The 22,660-nt window shown below is 44.2% G+C and overlaps 1 protein-coding gene across 1 annotated transcript in view; it reads left to right on the top strand.

The window, feature by feature from the left end:
* Positions 1-22,660, top strand: part of LOC139931678 (ryanodine receptor 3) — an 87,498-nt gene that overhangs the window by 27,908 nt on the left and 36,930 nt on the right. Inside the window, exons 21-42 of the mRNA XM_071925255.2 lie at positions 178-419; positions 782-974; positions 4,655-4,871; positions 5,148-5,252; positions 5,542-5,544; positions 7,049-7,152; positions 8,534-8,617; positions 8,930-9,089; positions 9,817-9,964; positions 10,072-10,274; positions 10,746-10,920; positions 11,353-11,561; positions 11,712-11,911; positions 12,622-12,688; positions 12,785-12,945; positions 13,261-13,426; positions 14,444-14,530; positions 14,703-14,929; positions 15,102-15,909; positions 16,833-17,033; positions 18,535-18,637; positions 19,429-19,563. Of these exons, the coding sequence (XP_071781356.2) occupies positions 178-419; positions 782-974; positions 4,655-4,871; positions 5,148-5,252; positions 5,542-5,544; positions 7,049-7,152; positions 8,534-8,617; positions 8,930-9,089; positions 9,817-9,964; positions 10,072-10,274; positions 10,746-10,920; positions 11,353-11,561; positions 11,712-11,911; positions 12,622-12,688; positions 12,785-12,945; positions 13,261-13,426; positions 14,444-14,530; positions 14,703-14,929; positions 15,102-15,909; positions 16,833-17,033; positions 18,535-18,637; positions 19,429-19,563 (3,998 nt within the window). The remainder of the gene's footprint in view (positions 1-177; positions 420-781; positions 975-4,654; positions 4,872-5,147; positions 5,253-5,541; positions 5,545-7,048; positions 7,153-8,533; positions 8,618-8,929; positions 9,090-9,816; positions 9,965-10,071; positions 10,275-10,745; positions 10,921-11,352; positions 11,562-11,711; positions 11,912-12,621; positions 12,689-12,784; positions 12,946-13,260; positions 13,427-14,443; positions 14,531-14,702; positions 14,930-15,101; positions 15,910-16,832; positions 17,034-18,534; positions 18,638-19,428; positions 19,564-22,660) is intronic.

Raw genomic sequence — 22,660 nt, 5'->3', positions numbered from 1 at the left:
CCTTAACAAGATACTGACACTTGTTTTTAGAAACAAGTGTAATTGCATTGGAAACAAGTGGAATTATCTCACCCCAATGGTAGAATGTTTCACTTGTTTTAAGAAAAATAAGATATTACAACTGAATATGAGACTACATGACTCTGTTGTTTTTGACTTACGTTTCTTTACTGCCAGTATGAGACCGAACATCTTCCTGGGGGTGAGCGAGGGCTCGGCCCAGTACAAGAAGTGGTACTACGAGCTGATGATTGACCAGGTGGACCACTTTGTGACCAGTGAGCCCTCCCACCTAAGGGTGGGCTGGGCCAACACTAAAGGCTACGCTCCCTACCCGGGAGGAGGAGAGGGCTGGGGGGGCAACGGGGTCGGAGATGACCTCTACTCCTACGGCTTTGATGGACTCCACCTGTGGTCAGGTCAGTGGGAGGAAAACGATTTGTCTGTGTGTGTGTGTGTGTGTGTGTGTGTGTGTGTGTGTGTGTGTGTGTGTGTGTGTGTTAAACTGAGCTGAGATCATATTGAGCTAATGTATTAATGATGAGCAGTAACCCTGGGCTAGGGCCAGATTGCGTCTAGACAGAGTCAGAGCCCTGCAGGGCCAGTCTCCTTGCCCAGAGTGTGTTTATCTGTGTACATTTGTGTGTATGCGTGTCCAAGATTGTGTGTGTGTGAGAGAGAGAGAGAGATAAAGTGAGAGAGAGTGTGTGTGGTTGTGAGTAGTGCCAGTATCACTCACTGGGTCATATTACACATAACTGTGCCTGTGTGTCCTGAGCAGGTCGTATCCCGCGGGCGGTAGCATCTATGAACCAGCACATCCTGACCTCAGAGGACGTGGTGAGCTGCTGTCTGGACCTGGGAGCCCCCAGCATCTCCTTCAGGATCAACGGACAGCCGGTCCAGGGCATGTTCGAAAACTTCAACACCGACGGCCTCTTCTTCCCCGTCGTCAGCTTCTCCGCGGGGGTCAAGTGAGTCTTTGTTTGTGTCTCCTGTGTGTTGTCTGAGGCAAACTGACTCACTGAAAGTCCTCACTGAAAGTCCTAGATGATGAATGAGCTCCACACCCAGGCACAGACAGACGAGACGGACACACAGGCGAAGAGATATATATACTGCACGCACTCACACAACACCTACACACATCTACACACCTACGTGCGTGTACACACACCTCAAATTTCTTCTCACTCTCTCTCTAGCCTGCATGAAATCCATCTAATCCACCTAGTCATCCTATTCCTAATGCATTAATCCTCAAGGCCTTGAGATTGGACACAGGTAAAAGTAGGCTGGCTTCATATTCTCCTCTGTTGCCATGGTGACCACAGACACCGTGATTGACAAGACTTTAAAATGGAATTTCAAGCTCCAGCAGTCTTTCCATGATTCCATGATTGACTCCGTTTTTAGAGCAAAGCAGCGTTTTACTTGTACAGCTCTCACTCTTTGAGGCCCAAAGACACTTGACAGCCAAAGAGACGAGTCTGTATCTGATTTTACTTATTGACGTCAGCTACCATACTCCACATCTCAATTAGCAGATCAAACACTTATTATTAGGCAGAGTCACAACGCAGCTCCACTATCCACACAGGACACACACTGTTTTAACTTGAAACCCTATCAGTATTTTGAAATTGTACACATTCTACTGTGTACTGTATCAAAACATGAATTCAACCCTTGTTGCCAGATGGAGATTATTAACGGATAAGTAATATCATGATCCTACTTCAGTAATTGATATTGTGTGAACAGTAGAAATGGAATTCAAAAAGTTACATGTGCTTTTGCTTTCTTTCATTTCTTTGATGAAGGATGTTGTACTCAAGGATCCTCCTCTGTGTTAATGCAACATGTCAGTGCCTTCCAGAGACGCTGGAAAAATGCCTTCAGTTTTCCTTTCTTCTTGGTCTTTTTGGGCTTAGTTCCATCTATATTAGAAAAAGAAAAGAACAATTGATTTTGTTTTTGGTTTCCCCTTCACATCTTCTCTTGTTTTACCTTTGTCACATTTAATAGCATCGTTGTTCTTCTATATATTACTTCTACTTAAAGCCCCTATGTGTAGAATATTTACTTCAATATCTAATTCTCAAATTTTGATAGCATAGTACAATAGCTCTGGAAAAATGAGAACATCTTCTTCATCCTCCTCCATCCGTAGTGGAGTGGTCTCTACAATTCGCCACTGACCAGGTCCGCAGGAAAGTAGTTCTCCACATCGGAGTGTAGACTACTGTCCATGTTTGAGCTGAGCCGGTTTGACGCTGACGTGCCCACTTCCTCGATATCTCATTAATATTCAAATAAGTCCCTCTCGCTGACGCTTCCCGTTGACCTTTCATTGGGACATACGTCAATACACGGAAGCAAATCACGCTCTCCATGCCACTTCACGGGGTCTTTAAAGCATTATTTTTAGCCGGTGTGGAGACAAGAGGATCCACAGGTGCAGAGGTGGGAGGGTGTGGTCCAGTGTGACTTTGCTCCGCTTTGACAGCATGTGTGTCAGCGGCCTCTGTGGCTTTCTCACACGATTCTTGTTCTGCATTGATGGCCTGCTTAGAGTCTACTGGAGGAACTCAGAGGCCTTGCAATGGCTTCTGGGAGTGCAGAAATCCTCCTCTTTGAAATATGCTGAATCCTTATATAAAAGGAAATTTGTGGTGACATGAATTATCCAGGGGAGGAGAGGTAGAAGGGTGTGTATAAGCTCCCTGCCTGGAAACAACTTCTGAGGCCCAGTCAGCATGTTTTGGCAGCATGCGTGCCAGCAAACTCTATGACCATCTCATACCATGAAGCTGAAGAAACCTCTTTTGCTTCTAAATTTGTTGAGACACGACAATCTTAAGGAGCATAGGTGAGTTTTGCTGTGGCATAGTGACATATGCAGTGGCCCAGTGACATTTGGTTGGTACTGGAGAAGAACCAGTACTAACTGAGAGTGCTGACTGTCTTTTCTCTCCAGTAATTCTCTGGATTCTTCTTCGTTTTTTCTGCACCTTCTTTGGCCTGTTAAGATGCTCATCCAGAAGGTATCCTGAGATTTTTTTGGCTGCTATGTTCACAATAAGTTCCTTGAACCAGTCAGCCGCCAAAGGTTCAGTAGATATGTTTATTTAGGATCACATCAACTTTTCATTGATAAGCTGCAGTATCCATATAGGTAGTCCAGTAGTTTCAGGTTGTTTCCAATATATTTGTAGGTCTATTCCTTCTTTAACAAATGACAGGTATAAAGAACATTCATAAAACAAACAACATACAGTACAGAATATAGTTTTACACATAATGGATAATAGCTTTCATATAATAATATCAGTCTGTTTCCACTGTTTTTTCTGTTCCATTTTGCAAATCAGCTACAACCACAATAACAACTACTGCTACTGCTAGTAGCACCACTACCAATACTACAACTATGACGACAACTACAACGACTGCTATGTCTACTGCAACTACAGCTACGACTACAAGTACAGCCTTAATTATGAATAATTATTTTTTATGTATTTTTGATGGCTATATTTTAAAATCAAGCTGTAAGGGAACAGAGGACCATGGACATTTCCCCTTTAAGTCACATGAAAAAAGGAAATAATGATAATAAATAACTATATATAAATAACTTCAAATTGGAAAATTATGTTAAATGACAATAGCATACATTTTTGTACTTTCTTAGGTACTCAATATTCTAGTGGAAGACTGTAGTAATTAAGGGGCAACAGTACAAGGCCAGGCTCATGGCTGGATTCAAACAATGTTCTAGTGTTGCATCTTTGCTAAATGTCTATCTGTCTGTCTATACTCTCACATCAGTGATATTTGAAAAATAAAAAACAAAAACCTTGCAAAAAATAAGATTAAAAAGCTATTACAATTATTTTGTCTGGTCAGAAATTCAGCTGCGTAAGTGATCCAAACCACTAACATAAATCTCATTATCCATCGTCTGCTTGTATTTCATCCAGCTCTTACTTTTTATGATTTTAGAAGGTAGCATTCTGTATTTCACATGGAAAGCAGCAGCTTTTGACCAGTTCTGTGCGGCTTGTGTCAGGCGGCACCTCAGAGCTTGTAAATGAAAGTGACCCAGTGAACAGGATGAACACCTCCTCTGAGGTAAATGGGCCGAGGAAATGACAGCCACTCATCTTCACCACTCAATAATTGACGGCTGCACTCAGAACGGACTCGGTTGCGTCATCACTACTACTTGAGAAGCTATTTTGGTCAGACCTCGGGAGAGCCTCTTCGCAGTCGAGGCCTGAAACGTTGCTTCATTCTCAGAGCCAGACTTGTCACTCGCAGAGAGCGCAGGACAGAGCTGATTGAACTGGGTTAAGAGTAGGAAATGGGTTTATGTTCAGCTGGGTTGAAGCTGAGTTGAAAATTGGTTGGAATAGACTCAGTCTTAGTGGTTTTATTTTTGCCAGCCCATCTGCTCCTCCCTCACATTAATGGGTGTCTAACCATCACTCTTAATTATTTATACTGTGTTTATGTATGTGCATTTTTATATGACGTGTTTCCCCCAGTCAGTAGAAATATTTTTGAAAGAACTCATGTATTTTCATTGTGTAAAAGAATAAACCTCGGCTGCTATTCATATCGGTTGACCGACGTTCCGTCTCCCTAGGGCACGGTTCCTGCTGGGTGGTCGGCATGGCGATTTCAAGTTCCTGCCTCCATCAAGCTATGCTCCGTGTTATGAGGCCCTGCTGCCGAAAGAGAAGATGAAAGTGGAACCGGTGAAAGAGTACAAGAGGGATGTGGAAGGAGTCCGAGATCTGCTGGGCACCACCCAGTTCATGTCCCAGGCCTCCTTCATCCCCACACCGGTAGAAACCAGCCAGGTAGGCTAACAGGATTTAGGTAACACTTGACTTTTAGCATGGCTTAGAATGAATTTTATTCCAATGTATTGGCTTGAGTATTAACCTATGTAGAAGCATTTGAAGTACACAATAATACTGTGTTAGGACCTAAAGAAAATCTGCCTAATACTCAGTTGTTGATTCCTAATACACCCTCTCACTATTTTCACTTTATTGTTGGCTTCTTTTATCATGTTACACTTTATGTCTTTATGTCTTTATTGTCCTTGTTTCCTACTTTGCCTATTTTCTCAGATTGTCATGCCGCCCCATTTGGAGAAGGTTCGGGACAAGTTGGCTGAGAACATCCATGAACTGTGGGGCATGAATAAGATTGAGCTGGGCTGGTCTTACGGCAAGGTGAGAAATACAGAAACCCTTTCTTTCCTCACACATGGAAAGTATATGATACACTTATCACATGGGTCATCACTCTGGATCAAAAGATAAAAAGCATAATCCATACATTTTCCCATGTCTGTGAAGAGATAAACCTCACAATTACACACTTTCTTAACGAATTTGAGTTTAAAAAAGTGAGCAGCTTGAAATGCATTAGCCACTAGATTTAGAAGTAGAATTTAACCATCGAAAAAGCCTGTACATCATCTTGCTTTCTCTTTTATAATTTGCGGTTCAAACCAAAAAGAGGGTAAGTGGAAAAAAAAAAAGTACTCCCATTTTCCATGTTCTGTGCTTTCCATACCATCCATTTAGATGCTTCATTCTAGTTTGTTTGTAGGTAGCAGATTCATTGTGTTTGTGTTTTAGTATCAGTCATGAATTACAATGTATTGTTCCACCCAAGGGCAGAACAGGGTGTTTTGGCAATTTCGGCGCTGCAATAAACCAAGAGGAAGGCCTGAGTAACATTTTACATTTTATTTCTTTCTTTTCTCCCTTTTGGAAAAAAGGTCAAAGGGGGTGTTCACCTGATTTTTTTAAGTCACTGGATACAGGTTTCTAGAGGCTTTTTCCTACAAAAGACTTGTCTTTCTTGGTTTGTTGGATATTAGCCAAAGGATGAAGCCAAAGTGACCTGTTTTGCCCAGCTACCCTTAAATGAGCATACAAGTGACAATACAAGTAACAATATGCAACGCAGCTCTTATGTCTATAATACAAATAAATAGTCCTCCCTCCACATGTCCTCCCTCTCTGACTTCTATCTCCAGCATGTAAACAGACCTGCATCCTTTTCAACACCTCAACAAAGTCATTAATCTAGAATGAAGATATCTTTGAAGCCAGCTTGGCTTTAAGATCTGATTCTCATGAGGTCCTGTTAGCTAAGGGACTGAGGACAGGGGCACTAACTGTGTGTCAAATAGTGTTAAAACTGGTGAAGAGCTAGTCAAGGTGCACATACTATTAGCTGCAGTAGTGGTTGTGGCAGTTCATTCTGCAGTCTGCTCATGTCATTAAGTTTGTGTTTATCTGTTTTAATTACAGTGGCATGTGCGGTAGATGGAGCAAAGCAGAGCGAACACAGTACTGGCAAACAAACACACTAAAATAAGCATAGTATTGCCTGTTATTTAGCATTGGTCGCATGGAAATATCTTTTCCTCTCGTTGTTTATGCCACAAATATAATTCTATAGGAAGAATTGCCAGAGAAGAGAATTTGCCTAGAGTCCTTGTACTATTCACAAAAGAGCTGGCTGGTGTTCATTGGACCCACACAAACAGCTGCATATCTGTACACAGCCCCGCATGTTTTCTTGGTAAACATACACCACTGCCATGCCGCCTCCTCCGAGGAGCACGGCCAAAGGGATTATTTGGCACAAAGCGGAGCCGTCAAGAGAGGAATTACACCTCTCACTTGGTATTCCAGTCGTACACCTCTCTATCTCCCCCAAGAAAACATGCTCCCTCGTTCCTCTTCTGCTTTCATAACATGTTCACTAGAGTAGACTGTCTTATCACTGCAACCAGTAGCACCCTGTATTTAGACCACATCCCTGTCCCGTTGCTGGTTCACAATAACCTTGACTGTGCGTTATAAGACTGTGTATTTCATATGCATATTTTTGCTAGTACACTTTACCATATAATGTACACATAGATTTACTTTGGAGCAATGTTGTAGGCAGCAGAGAAACGTTGAAATGTCTGAAATGTTATTTCTGTTGACAATTCTTTTTCTCCTAGATAAGGGATGATAATAAGCGGCAGCATCCATGCCTGGTGGATTTCTCCAAGCTGCCCGAGACCGAAAAGAACTACAACTTACAGATGTCAACAGAAACCCTGAAGTATGTTGAGCGTTATGAGTGGATTTTCTCTACTCCCATGCTTTTTTTTTTCCCAAGAAAAGAAGAAGGAGAGACCGAGGGAAGTCAAACAGAGACGCAGACAGATAGGCAGACAGAAACAGGTTCAGAGAGAGCGAGAGACAGACAGACAGAGAGAGAGAGAGAAACTGAGAGACTCAAGTCTTGTGGGGGGTCCCATCCATAAAGGGGGGTGGGGTGGGAGGAGTGGCGGTTGCCTGTCAGAAAATTATCTGAGGCTGCAACAATAATGGTATTCATTTATGGTATTCATTTATGGGTATATTGCATTGGGCTAACCTGAGGTGTTGCCGCTCCTCTTACACTGAAATCTATCAGATGCAAATGAAATATGTTCTAAAGAGTGTGTTGGTTGATATCAATGGCAGATTAGATCTGCTTTTATAGAAACACTACACTCACAGCATAATTGAAACATAAATAAAATGTTGTGGCACATGGTGTTAGAACACATTTTTCAGCATGGTTGAACAAACAAGTTGACTATTTCTGGAGGAAAAAAAATACCCTTCAAAAAAGTCTGTAGTAAGAAGCCTCCTCTTCTCCCTTTCTCTCTCTCTCCATCCACTCAAGACAGTTGTGTTGTCTGGTCAGTATTCCACCAGCAACAGTGTTTTCCAAGTCTAACAGAGACATATCTTATGTTTAGCCTTTCTCTTTCTTATGGGGGGTCCCTTGTCTCTTCTGGGGGGTCCCAGCTCTCCTCAGTCCCCCTTCAATTTGAACGCCCGTCTAAGGTCCATCTCCACTTGTGACTGCTCGACATAACACTTGGTTCCACTTGTTGGTTCTACTAATCATGGCCCAAAGCATGAGATCCCCCAGTGAAACGTAAAGTCAGTGCTTTACATAAATGCTCTTTAAAAGATAAAGGAGAAAGGTAAGGTTTGCTGTGATTAACCTTGATCTGTGGCTGTGACAGTGACGCCCTCTGAGTGTCATCCAGCTCCTTTTAACTGTCACTGTGTCCTCTCACAGGGTGTGAAGAGAATTTGTCAAAAGCACTTCACACCCAATGCATTCCTCTGGGATTCTTTGGCCTTTTTCTCCAAACGGATGAGGACATTCACAATTTAACCCATCGTTGCTCCCTTTGAACACTCCCAATCCATCTACTACTGTTGGATCTAAATGTACTGTCTTGTTGTAACATTTTATGACTGGTAATAAATCAGAGGTAATGTCAAGGTATGGATTACACAATCTACAGACTCGCTTCATCCACTCACAGCACAGAAATTATATTAGTATGAACCCAAAAGATTGATGTTGTCATATTGCAACTAACTCTAACCCAATAACTGCGCTCTCATAGAGACATGTGTGTTATTTTTCCCCACAGGACCCTGCTAGCATTAGGCTGTCATGTAGTCCAGGTCAATCCCAATGCTGAGGACAACCTGAAAAAGATAAAACTCCCTAAGAAGTAAGTGTGCTCTTTTGCACTTACACAGTATGTCAGATACAGTATGCGATTGTGCTAATCATTAAAAACAGGAGAGGAATGAGATTCATATGTCACCATGAATATTGTGAGTATCAATTGAAGTACATAATACATTATCTAAGAGTAGTGATGTAATAGTAAATAAGTTGGTGATCTTCATAAGGCAAAAAAATGCCAATATGAGCAAAAATCTATTATATTTTCAGAGAAGCATTAGTTTGTGTTTTGTTTTTTTTTCCTTGAAAGATCCTGTCTTCATATAAAGCTTTTATCGTTATCCTTTTTCTGTAGCTACATGATGTCCAACGGTTACAAGCCCACTCCTCTGGACCTGGCTGACGTAAAACTGACTCCAAGTCAGGAGTTGCTGGTAGACAAGCTGGCGGAGAACGCCCACAACGTATGGGCCAAGGACCGCATCAAGCAGGGATGGACCTATGGCATACAGCAGGTACAATACTGACCAAAACAAGCCGTTACTACTATTACTGCTATTACTATGGTGAAAAAGCATCACACTCAAAACGACACCCAAGGCACTCTTTTGTGTAAGAAAAAGCTTTTGTTTTAAAGACAATGGAAGCTATTACGGAAACAATCCTCTTTGTTTACTATGTGAAGAAAAAGCTGCCAATTTGTCTCCTTTCTTTTTTCTCCGTTTTTGCTACTCCTTTTTTTCTGTGTGCAGATGTTTCTCTTTCATGTTTCATAAATGTACCTCCCATACAGTACAATACCTAATCATGTCAGACTAAAGGTTTAAGTGGTATGACATTTCCTAGCTATATGTCACCATATTTTTCAATACAGAGGAAAAAAAGAAATTTCTCGTAAAGGGCAAAAGCCACAGAACACATTGCGGAGAACATTCTGGATACAGCACATCCCCCATCCTTATTCCTAGAATGAAAAATGACACAGAAAACAGAACTAAGCAGCGGTAATGGCAACAAACGGCCAATTAACTACTCAATGACTGGGATTGACAGCACAATCGTAACAAACACCATAGCTGCTCGAATGAGCTGGCTCCCTGGAGCAAGCCTACAATTAGAAAGATGAGAAGAGCTACAGTATGTGCGGATAGTGGGGGATGGGGTTATTGTGAATGTGTGTGTGGTGTATGTGTATGTGTGTGTATGCGAAATTTTGAGCGCGTCTGCCTCTGCTCCATGCAGGATCTGAAGAGTAAGCGTAACCCTCGCCTGGTTCCCTACACTCTGCTGGATGAGCGCACCAAGAAATCCAACAGGGACAGCCTCCGGGAGGCTATCCGCACTCTGATTGGCTACGGATACAACATCGAACCCTCAGACCAGGAAGGCGGTGGGTTTGAAACAAAATCAATCGCAGCCAAAGCTTGCGGCACATTTGCCTGTGTAAATCTCCTCACTGCCTCTCCTGACGCCGCGGCTCTCCTCTCCACCCAGCAGGACAGGTGGTGGAGCGCCTGAGCATCGATAAGGTCCGCTTCTTCCGAGTGGAGAGGACCTACGCCGTGACCACTGGGAAATGGTACTTTGAATTTGAGGCAGTGACGGGGGGAGACATGAGAGTGGGCTGGGCCAGACCCGGCTGTAAGCCAGATGTGGAACTGGGCATAGATGAGCTGGCTTTTGTCTTTGATGGATACAGGGTAAGATCTCAATTGTCCTAACTAATCTCCCAATATCCACTCACACTGGGTGGTGAAATTCATGTTTACTGTATTAAACATAAAAACATATTCATCTTAACAAATCATTGAATGTAGTATTGAGTCTAAAATCTTATTTTTCTTAAATTTTTTGGAAAAAATAATCAGTCAATGGGGTAAGATAACTCAACTTTTTATTTTCTTGTATCAAGTGACATTTTCTTGATACTAGTGGAGTGATCTGCTTTATTCTCCTTTGTTTAACGTATTTAAAGAAACTTCCTGAAACAGGTAAATCTGCATTGGAGACAAGTGGAATTATCTCACCCCATAGGCAGAAGTTTTCAAGATTTTAAGACTGAACTTGAGACTAAATGACTTGTTAAGATGGACATTGTTTGCAGTGTTCATACTATGTGTCATATGTCTGAGCTTCATATGTACATGCATGTACGTGTACTGAATACGTAGGGCCATCGTCTGAACATGGGCAGCCGTTTCTTCGGGCGGAGCTGGCACGCCGGGGACGTGGTGGGCTGCATGATCAACATGGAGGACAAGTCCATGATCTTCACCCTTAATGGAGAGATCCTCATCACCAACAAGGGCTCCGAACTCTGCTTCGCCGACTTTGAGACTGAGGATGGTAAGTAAGAGTGTGTGTGTGTGTGCGTGTGTGTGTGTGTGTGTGTGTGTGTGTGTGTATGTGCGTACGATCTGTGGGTGGGTGCAGATCTGATGACAGTTACGCAAAGCTGAAGGTCAGGGAGTGTGAGCCTGATAAGGTGAGTGTAGAAAGAGCTGTAGGTCGTTTGTCCTCCACATCTTCAAGTCATCTTTTAATAAAGGCTTTACATGCAGAGCAGGGAGAGTTAACCTAGAATGACCATGCTGGGGAAATAAGTGAAAAATAAGTGGCTCCCTGTTATGAAATCACCCATATTTAATGTGACACTTGTAAATTGCCTTTTAGCAAAAGCTGGATTGATTTTCCCTCCCCTCCTGCTGTGTGTGTGTTCTTAGAGCCTTCATTCTCTCTCTCCTCCTCCCTCCTTCCCTCCCTCCCTCTGTCCTTCAGGGTTCATTCCAGTGTGCAGCATGGGTCTGGCTCAGGTGGGCCGGATGAATCTGGGGAAAGATGCCAGTACCTTTAAGTACTACACCATGTGTGGCCTTCAGGAAGGATTCGAACCCTTCGCTGTCAACATGAACCGAGAGGTCACCATGTGGTTCAGCAAGCGGCTCCCTACTTTCGTCAATGTGCCGAAGAACCACAACCACATAGCGGTAAGAACTAAAGCAACTGTTTAAGATCTAACAATTTGGTTGGTTTGATGTTAACACACAGCAAACCAGCAAAGTCATGGTATTCTGTTAAAATTAGATTGGCTAAATTGGTCAGGTGATGATTGTGAAGATGTTCTCCCTCCTTTTCAGGTAACCAGGATCGACGGCACCATCGACAGCCCCCCATGTCTTAAAGTCAGCCACAGGACGTTTGGCACCCAGAACAGTAACGCTGACATGGTGTTTTGTCGACTCAGCATGCCAGTGGAGTTCCACTCCTTCTTCAAGTGCAGTCCAGTCATAGACATGAACGGCGTGCACGAGGAAGAGTCCCTCAAAGTCAAACACAGGTGCTGACCACCCCGAAATATATCTATACAGTACAGCGCCTCTTAGCTGTTCTAAAATCATTGAAAATCACGGTCTTGAGTGGGTTATTTGTTTTATAAACATTGTAATAACAAACTTCAAGAAATCTTGTATTTTTTTAATCAATATAAATGAAATAAATGTTATTTTTCTGGCTAGCAACATAGTTCTTGAACAGTAGGTGAACAATATGGTTGCTCAGTGACACATAAGTAGGCTACCTGTAAGTGGTTATTTTTCGGTTAGCTCATTTATTTTTGAATTAACGGTTATGCAGTCAAAGATGTGTGTTTATTGGGTATTTTGCAACAGCTTCAAACATGAGTCAGCCAATCAGAATTGAAGACTGGAACTGTTTTATGATACTAGATATAGAACATATTATTGACATTGATATTGATACATACTACAGATATTTTCTGTTCTATTTAGTACTGTCTTTATCCTATTGCACCTGCCAAGAAGACTTTGAAGGTGTGCAGATAGCTTGACTACATGATACTAGATATAAAATGGGACACAGCCACAGTGCTAGTCACATACTGTACACAAACACAATCTGCCTTCAATTTACACCAATACCCAGATCAATATCTATCGAAGGGTTTATACTTGAACAATACTCCTGATGAAAATCACTTGCTGAATGTGGCTTCTGATCATTTATCATTTATAACTATGTTGTGAAAAGATATCCACTGAGATCTGTGAAGCACAGCGATGAAGGCAGACGAGTGGACTACAGCAGCATCACCACGGTATGAAATAACGCTTTAGTTTTTTGATAGAATACATTATGTTAACTTGCCGTTCTCCTTGTGTGTGTTGGCTAACTCTTTCTCATGTCATCACAGTACTACCACTCAGTGAGGGTTTTCGCTGGGCAGGACCCTGCCGGTGTGTGGGTGGGCTGGGTAACCCCCGACTACCATTACTATAGCAACAACTTCAACCTCAGCAAGAACCGAACAGTGACGGTAACCCTGGGCGACGAGCGTGGACGGGTCCACGAGAGGTGAGGCCACTGGCAGGGAAAGCTGGGTGAAGTGGCGGGCTTTGACCTCCTTTGTTTTTTTTCGGGGGTGTATACTATTTAAAAATACATATTTTATCTACCAAAAGGTACAATGTTTTAGTTACAATTCACAACCCGCTCTTGACATGGATAATGACATGATATTTGCACTTTTTTACACTTGTTTTGAAAAAATCTTTAGCTAGCTAGCTGTAGCTTGCTAACAACAAATGTGCCACGGTACTGCTTCCACTGACCTTCCTCTTCCTCATCTCTTTCTTTCCTTAACCTTTTTCCCGCTCTCCTCTCTGACAGTGTGAAGAGGAGTAACTGCTACATGGTGTGGGGTGGCGATGTGACCAGCACTGCCCACTCCTCCAGTCGTAGCAACGTGGACCTGGAGATCGGCTGTGTGATAGACCTGGCCACCGGCCTGGTGGCCTTCTCTGTCAGTGGCAAGGAGATCTCCACATCCTACCAGGTACTGAGCACACACACCGCTCTACGCACAGGCTGTCTGCACGTTTCAAAGAGATACATTTAAGACTTTTTAAGCTTTATTAATGTTTGATTTTAAGACAATCTTAAAAACCAAAATAAAGAAATAAAACTATGTTCTGATTGAACATAGCTAATAAAGTTCTGAAACTCTGAATGGGCAGTATAAGAAAAAGGACAAAAGGAAATTAACTGATAAAGGACATGAAGTCGAGTTGTGTTTTGTAAAGCAGATGCATATTGTACAAATGACCCTGTTCTGTATTAATCTAAAAATGGAACATGCAGTACAAAGAAGCCTGGTGAAAAAATGAGATCTCGAACTGCGTCACGACATTTTAATGCTTTTTAAGACCTTAAATGTAGATAATTTATTTTAAGACTTTCTCAGCCTTTTTAGGACCCGTGGACACTCTGTATGCAGGGTTATTTTTAAGCCTGCTTGTGTTTTAGTGCCTATAGTTCCACTCATCCATCCATTCATCTATCCGTTCATCCATCCATCCACCTGTCAATCAGTTCCAATTCTCTACCTACCTAACCGTCCATCCATTCTACTTTCCGTCTGTCTGTCAATCCGTCCGTGATTTATCATCTTGACCTTGAGTAAGTCATCATCTCTGCCTGTAGCTTGCTAACAGAACAGTGACGTCCGCCTCAGTATCTGCCTGTTCAGATGTACTCTCTAAGCCCAGAGAACCGAATCTCAAAGAACCGTTCGAAGGGTATAATCTTCTTATGTTCTCCCTCACTGAAACACGGTGAGGCTTCACCAAGCCCTGAGTCATCCTGCCAGCCGACAATCTTGAACACTCGCACACACACACACACACACACACACACACTGAGTTGTGGAGTTCCATGACACATCATATGCACTCGCTTGGTTTTCCTGCTAAGCTGCTTTCTGCAAGTCATGCTCTTTTCCTGCTGCTCAACCTTTTGATGTGTGCTTCCTGTTTAGGCCTATTCTTAACTTGCTGCTCTTTTCTCTGACTAGGTGGAACCGAACACCAAGCTCTTTCCTGCTGTGTTTGTGCGACCCACCAGCCCCAACCTCTTCCAGTTTGAGCTGACTAAAATAAAGGTACAGTCCCCTAATTGGTATATGTTATGCTCCACTGCAACAGTTTCATTGTGTGTGTAATGCGTGCAAATGAATGAATGAGTCAGTCAGTGAGTCAGCTAGCCAGTCGGCCAATAAATCAATCAATCTCTCCATCCGTCCATCCATGCTTGTGTGCTCTCTCTCTCTCCAGAATGCCATGCCCCTATCGTCGGCCGTCTTCAAGAGCGAGCATAAGAACCCGGTGCCCCAGTGTCCGCCCCGTCTCGATGTCCAGACCATCAGCGCGGTGCTGTGGAGCCGCATGCCCAACACCTTCCTCAAGGTGGAGACGGCCAGGGTCAGCGAAAGGCATGGCTGGGTGGTCCAGTGTGTGGAGCCCCTGCAGATGTTGGCTGTACACATACCTGAGGAGAACAGGTGCTGTAGACGGTTTGCCGCACCAGAACAATTCAGGCTGTCAGATATATTGTCATCCACAAATACTTTTCTGTAATTGTCTAAACTCATTGTATTATCTTGTGTGGCAAACCACATCCATCTGGGCCCTAAATAGGCTAAATATGCAATACTCTCTCCCTTCTTTCCATAGGTGTGTAGACATCATGGAGCTGTCAGAGCAGGAGGACATGAGGAAGTTCCACTACCACACCTTGAAGCTCTACTGTGCCCTCTGCGCCCTGGGCAACACCCGTGTGGCCCACGCCCTCTGCAGCCACCTGGACCAATCGCAGCTCTTATACACCATCGACAACCAGTACCTGTCAGGCATGTTACGCGAGGGCTTCTACAACGTCCTGATCAGCATCCACCTGGAGACGGCCAAAGAGGCGCGACTCATGATGAACAACGAGTTCATCATCCCCGTCACGGCCGAGACGCGCTCCATCCGCCTCTTCACCGATGCCTCCAAAAAGCACCTCCCGCCGGGGGTGGGGCTTAGCACCTCGCTCAAACCCCGCCTCAACTTTGCTCCGCCCTGTTTTATCAGCACCAAACGGGAGCAGCATCTGTACAGTCCCCAAGTCCCGTTGGATGCATTAAAGGAGAAAGCGATTTCAATGTTGACAGAGGCTGTTCAAGGTGGGGGGCACCACATCCGAGATCCCGTAGGGGGAAGCGTGGAGTACCAGTTTGTGCCAATCCTGAAGCTTATTAGCACGCTGCTCACTATGGGTGTGCTGGGTAGTGAGGACGTTCATAAGATCTTACTGCTCATTGACCCTAATGTGTTCGGAGAGACACGTGATGACGCAGCCACTGAGGCTACAGAGAAAGAAGGACTTACAGGGGCAGAGGAGAAGGCAGTGGAAGCTGGAGAGGAGGAGGCGGCTAAAGATGCTAAACAGCCAATCAAAGGGCTGCTGGAGAAGAGGCTGCCTGAGCCCGTCAAACGACAGGTAACGAGCACACAAAAACACATCTAGGATCAGCTTAGATGCTTAGATTAGATTAAACCTTTGAAGGTAAATTACGAAAACTCCAAAAATCAATGAACATTTTCGTCTACAAGTGCTGTTTCACTAGCCTGGTAAGACCATCCTGATCACGTGACCTCACATTCTGTTTCGCTCCACGGATCAGTCTGGACTTCTAGCCGCCCACATCGATTTCCTGAAATTACAATGTAACCGGGTCAATCAGGGACTGCGTCGTAGTTGATGACGTAACCGGGCCAATCAGGGACTGACGTGAAATACAGGCCGCTGCTGGCAAAACAGTAATGGCGTCTCCCGAAGCAACGAGCGGTAACGTTAACGTTAGTAGAGTAAACACAGCCATAAGTGCAGTTATTGCAGAAATAGACTCAGTAACAACAATTAAACAAGAACAAGAGTATGCACTAGCGGAGTTTCTCGGCGGAAAAGACGTTTTCGCCGTTCTTCCGACTGGATTTGAATTTGGATTCGCTGATTGGCTGAAGGAGTTTGTCTGTCAAGGCAAGTACTCCTGCCCACTGAAATCGATGTGGGAGGCTGGAAGTCCAGACTGATCCGTGGAGCGAAACAGAATGTGAGGTCACGTGATCAGGATGCTCTTACCAGGCTACTGTTTCACTGCTATAGACTAACTCTCAATCACATGCTCAGTAACTGCTCCACTGTTATGGACCCATTCAGGAGTCAGTCAAACATGAAATGGCTCTGCCTCATATTGAACCAATGATCTCTGGGCTAAAAATGTCACTTAAACGAGTGAGATAATGGGAAGTCATGAGACTCTTAGTATGTATTCGGAGCAGAAGTAGTCTTACAGGTGTGTGTATGTGTGATTCAACAGTGTTCCTCCTTTGCTTGTCTCCTCCCCTTGTCTGTTCCCTCAGATGTGCGAGCTGCTTCACTACTTCTGCGACTGCGAGCTGAAGCATCGCATCGAGGCCATCGTGTCCTTCTCTGACAACTTTGTCTCCAAGCTGCAGTACAACCAGAAGTTCCGCTACAACGAGTTGATGCTGGCCCTCAACATGTCCGCCGCTGTTACTGCTAAGAAGACCAAAGAGTTCCGCTCACCTCCTCAAGAACAGGTGAGAAAGGTGCACAGTCGCCGCAGGGCTGCTGGGGAGGATGAGACCGTGTGAAGGTGGCAAGGTGACATAGTGGTTAGAGAGACTCCCAACAGCTAATGTATCTATCAACAGCCATGTGTCCCTCAGCAAGACACTGAACTCCTACTTGCTCATATATTACATATCACATATTGCTCTGGATAAGATCATCTGCTAAATTCCTAAATGTAAAATGAATAGAAATGTCTCAGCAAGCACAGTATATACACAGGTCCTCAACAGTCTGAAGGGCAATATCACACGAAATTAGCTGACACCAAAACATTCTATTATATAAAGTTGGTAAGCATTACATAATGGACTTTATGCCTATTTACTATTTCTGTAGAATCATAGTGTTAGACACAGGCTTGCAGTTTTTGGCCGTTTGCTGCGCCCCATCGCATAAACTCAGTTTAGAGCTGTTGAACCACTGCCCAGCTCCCTAGCATCAGAATGGCTGCTTTGTCCAAACATCTACTGCAGTTAACCTCATTACACTGCTGCTATAGAAGGAGGTTTGCACACTGACACGTACAGTAATGGGGGGAGAGCAAGCGGACAAAGAGGAAGAAAGAAAAAGAAGAAAGAGAGACGGCGACAAACAGACAACAAAGAAGAGAGGAGCAGCGAATCAGTACACTGCATGTGTACTGCATGCAAAAGTGTGTGTTTGCGTGTGCACACACAAACAGGCCCGCACACACACACACACACACACACACACACACACACATACACATTTATAAGAAAACTGTTTCGTTTCATGAAGCAAGCCAGCAGCCTCACTACTTCAAATGCTGTATGTAACTATATGAGAGGGTTCAGATGGAGATTTTATACGACTTCAGTAATTTTCCACATACATGGGTAATTGCTTTCCCCGCCGCTCAAATTCCCCGCTGGTTTTGTATCATTGACTTCTCTCATTTGCGGAGGATACAGCTTCGTTGGCCCATAGTGAATGAGAGCAGGTCCTTGCTGTAAGTGTGTTCCCTAAAGCACCCTGTTTGCATGTATATATTATATATATTTATTTATGTTTGTGTGTGTGTGTGTGTCGAACGGAGCCTCAAGGCTGTGTGAATTCATCCTTCCTTTTCTGTGATGTCATTGCTCCAGTGACAGTGCAAACTCAGATATGCACACAGACACACACACACACTCTCACACATACACACACACACACACAGACACTTACAGCCCCCCAGGGTCACAGCTGGAGATCGAGTTCGGCACTTCACACCTACTTTAATGACTTGTCATGGTGTCCTTCAGTCGGCGAGCACCTAAGGAGATTTAGCCACTTAAGCTGTTTTTCTCTGAATCGTGTACAATGAGATCACACCATGTTCAGATGGCTTTTGAAAAGGAAAGACTTATGGGTCATGAGGCTAAACGAGTGAAAGAAAAGAGTTGTTCATTTATTTATATATGGTTTCTGTGTGTGTGTGTGTGTGTGTGTGTGTTTGTATTGCAGATCAACATGCTGCTGAACTTCAGTATGGGTGAGGACTGTCCGTGTCCGGAGGACATCCAGGAGGAACTCTACGACTTCCACAACGAGCTGCGGCTTCACTGTGGTGAGACGGATAACATCCCAGGCCTTTATGAGCTGCTCTGCTGGATTTAATATGATGAGATAGTCTTACACTGCTCAGATTGATCTTAGAAGTCATTGCAGTAGCCGTCTGACCATCTGACAAAGCAATACACAATAAAATGACAGCACCGTGGAATGGAAGATGAAAAATAGAGGATAAATGGGATTTAGAATTAGATGAACACATCTTGGACAATGTGAAAAGGTTTATGATTGTGGCAATTTTCTCTTTGTTGTCAGTTGTGTGATATGATTTGGTCCCGTATATCCATATGTGTTTTTTCCCCTATAGCTTGAGCTGCTGTGTCAATAGCAGCTGAATTGTACCGGTTCCTACTCTGTTTTTATCACAGTCTCTCTCCCTCCCTGCCTCTCTCTCTGTCTCTCAGCAGAGGTGTTATAGTTCAGTGCCTCTCAGATTGCTCTGACATCTTGATGTTTTGATAAATAATTGAATCGCCCAGCCCTCTGGGGTACTACTGATCTAATGACTTTCTCAGCCCTGCCGCACAGCGCTGCCCTGTCATGGCACCCTCCGTATGGAAAACAATAAAAAAAAATTCATTCCATTGCCAAGAAATAGTAGATACATACCATGACACACATCATACACATGACATGGCTAACCCCACAGGAAGCCATGGTTGTCAAGGAATGGGATATTGCTCTTAATATGATTTGTACTGTATATGTGGTGTGTGTGTGTGTGTGTGTGTGTGTGTGTGTGTGTGTGTGTGTGTGTGTGTGTGTCTGTCTGTGTGTATTGTGTAGGAATCCCTATGGAGGAAGAGGAAGAGGAGCAAGATACATCTATTAAAGGTCGCCTGCTAACCCTGGTATACAAGATTAAAGGCCAGCCTCAGAAAACAGAGGAAGAGCCCACAGAGAAGGAGCAAGCTGCACCATGTAAGGATATCACTGTTTCTGTTATTTTGTTTCAACAAGTATCAAAATGGCGTACCTAGCAGGGTGGAGTAGTGTTGGCAAGCGTCTTCCCTGCTGAAGTGTCCTTGAGCAAGACACTGAACCTGTACCAGCTCCATGGGTGCTGTTTTGTACCAAGGAGCAGGAAGAAAGAGGCTTTCCCTATGGGCATCAATAAATGATCACATTATTATTAATACCTCTGGCCACCGGTGCTCCACTTCTATTTCTATAACTGCTTATACTACTACCTATGCCAATTTCCCTTTATAGTACAAGCAACAAGTCTCAGTTCACATGTTATCCAGTTACTCCTCACTACATTCTGGCTGTGTTCTTTTTTACCTCTCTGTTTACTGGCTCTCTGTCTCTGTAGCCAGCTCAGAGGGAGGGGAGAATTGAAAGGAGCAGGGAGCTGCTGCGTTGCGGCGCTAGCGCCCACAATCCTGCCTCTATTTGTCTGCCAATGTCATGTGGCCTCAGACGCCGGGTGGCAGTCATTTCCATTTCAATTTCTTTTCAATTTCATTATGGTAATATGGAGCCGGTGGAGGAGAGGCTCCAGAGTGAAGAGCGTCTTCCATCAGCCGCTCTGGGAGAGGAGAGAAGAGAGAGGAGAGAAAAACACCAGTGATAAAACCAAAGATTCTTCACCTGCTTAGACACATACAGTACATACTACATGCATGCACAGGCCATACGTACACAAGCATAAGCATACGGGGGCACAAAACCTCTTTCGCTCACAACACTCGACAGTGTGATGGGTCTCCAGTCAAGCCACTGATTGCAAATAATTGCAATCAACTGATACAAAATACAGACACAATCCTCCCTGTTATTTTGACCTTCAATGTAGAAAGCACTGTGTTAATGGAAACTGCTGTTCACAGTTGGATGATATTAGAGTATTTTTTATTAGGGCCTCTCTCCATTTATTGGAGCAATATATCTCTAATATACAGCATATGACCTTTCATGAGAATTTCCTTGCTCTGGCCAACAATACAACAATGATTATGACATGAGCATCTCTTTTTTTATTGCCTGGATAGGGATTAAGTAATGTGAATCAGCCAATTTTTCAATATTACCCCTGAAAACCGGTCTGCAAACCTATTTCCACTCTTGCCACCGCCAAACCGACATATCTAGTCATCACTGTCTATTCTTAAAAGTGGCGCTGGCAACAAGAAGTGGCCAAATTGCGGACGGGTAAATTTGGGCTGAAATATGTGCTAGAGACCGCAGATGCTGAAATGCAATCTCTCCGTGGGGATTTGGTCTGACCCTGACGCGGAGCGCATAAGACCGCCGCATCGATCTCCAGGGAGCGAGGCGGGATGAAAATAGAGGAGCGTGCGTTCCTCCCTAAAAGACTCCTTTGGGTGGTGGTGGCACTCTTTGCTGGCTGTTGGGTGAAGGCTGATTGATTAGAAGGCTGGTTTGTGGTGACAGCCGCAGTTCAGGACCATCACGTCTACTTCTGTCACGGCCGGATGCATCGGAAAAACCAGGGAAGGGACTGGAATCACGGACAGGATGACACTTCTCTGGATGAATTCTCTTATCTGCCAGAAGTGTGTTTTCTGCGACTCCATGTAAAGGCTTTTACTGTGGTGCTGCAGCTTGATTTGAAAGCCATTTTTGTTTGGCTTTTCTTGGTATGTTTTTTTCTTTCTTTTTTCTTCAGTGGCTTAGGCTTAGCAGAGCCAGACGGGGTGTCGGCAATAGGACTCATCCTCGACAAGAGCATCCGAAAATGACTGGGATGATGAGCCTCTCTCCTCTCTGTTATCTAACCGCTACAAAATCTGGCACCCTCATCCTCCTTGTCTCTCTCCTTCACCCCTCCCTCCATAGCATAGGAAGGGCCTGATTCAGCAGCGACCCAGGATCTCTGCTGCAGTGTGTGTGTGTATGTGTGTGTGAAGTAAAAGGGGTTTCAATTACATTTAGGTGGCCTTTTTATTAGTCCACGTTGCCATCTCTTTCTCATGCTGGCTGCTGGCTAATTGGTGCGCTATGAGTCAGTGGGGGGCGGCATCAAGGTACTATTTACTGCTATTGAAGGGTCTGCCAGGAGGTAGCAGGGGGGCCAGGGAGAAGGAGACATGATGTATTCTGTACTGTGACTCTGGCTATAACTTCTCCCGTCCCATCATCTAGCTCCATGGTGCCCTTAAGATACAATAGGAACTGTAGCCTTTGCCGTCACTCCATGGGACCGGCTCAAATAAAAGGAGAGGAGTAGTTAGTATATAGTTTCCAGCCTCCTCTGATGGACGATTTATTCACTAGAAGCATTTAATGCTCTGACATGATGTCTTGCCTTGAGAAGAACAAATGTGTGTGTGTGTGTGTGTGTGAGAGAGAGAGCATAGAGGGTGTGCCTGAATTCTCATACCATAAAAGCCACTGGGTTCCATCAGGGAAACTCTAGACAGGTCAGATTTGTTTGTTTGGGTGTAGCGAGGGGAAAGTGCTCCGGGGTTGTATTCAAGAGCAAAATAGAGCGAGAGAGGGAGAACGAGCGAGCGTGTGTGATAGTGTGACAGAATGAGAGTCAGGTGTTATGAGGCATGTAGCGGAGAGGGAGAAATGTTGTTTCTCATTTCGGAGCAAGCCGGTCCTTCTGCCCTCTCTCTCTCTCTCTCTCTCTCTCTCTCTGACACCCACACAAGCCTCAGTGGCAGGATTGATTACCGCTGACTGTGACATTCTACTTGCTCCCCACCCATCACACAATGCACACACACACACACACACACACACACACTCGCATGATTGACAGCCTGGTGTCAGATACTCATTGGAACCACCAACAAATCCAATCAGCCAAACAGACACCGGGCCGTAAAATCACAATAACCTAATTGCGATACTTTTAAGGCAACAGGGAAATCAATCGCATGTAAATGGCTGCAACCTCCATGGCTCTGAATTGTTTAATTGTCTTTCTCTCCTTTGTGGCTTCCTACCCTTCGAATAGACACACAAGTGTAAGCACACACACTCACACACATACACCCACACGCAGCAAGGGTCCTATTGATCCAGCTTTAATGAAGCCTTAAGG

This window comes from Centroberyx gerrardi, chromosome 17, assembly GCF_048128805.1.
Source record: "Centroberyx gerrardi isolate f3 chromosome 17, fCenGer3.hap1.cur.20231027, whole genome shotgun sequence".
Classification (NCBI taxonomy): domain Eukaryota; kingdom Metazoa; phylum Chordata; class Actinopteri; order Beryciformes; family Berycidae; genus Centroberyx; species Centroberyx gerrardi.
This window is presented reverse-complemented; position numbering and strand designations above follow the sequence as displayed.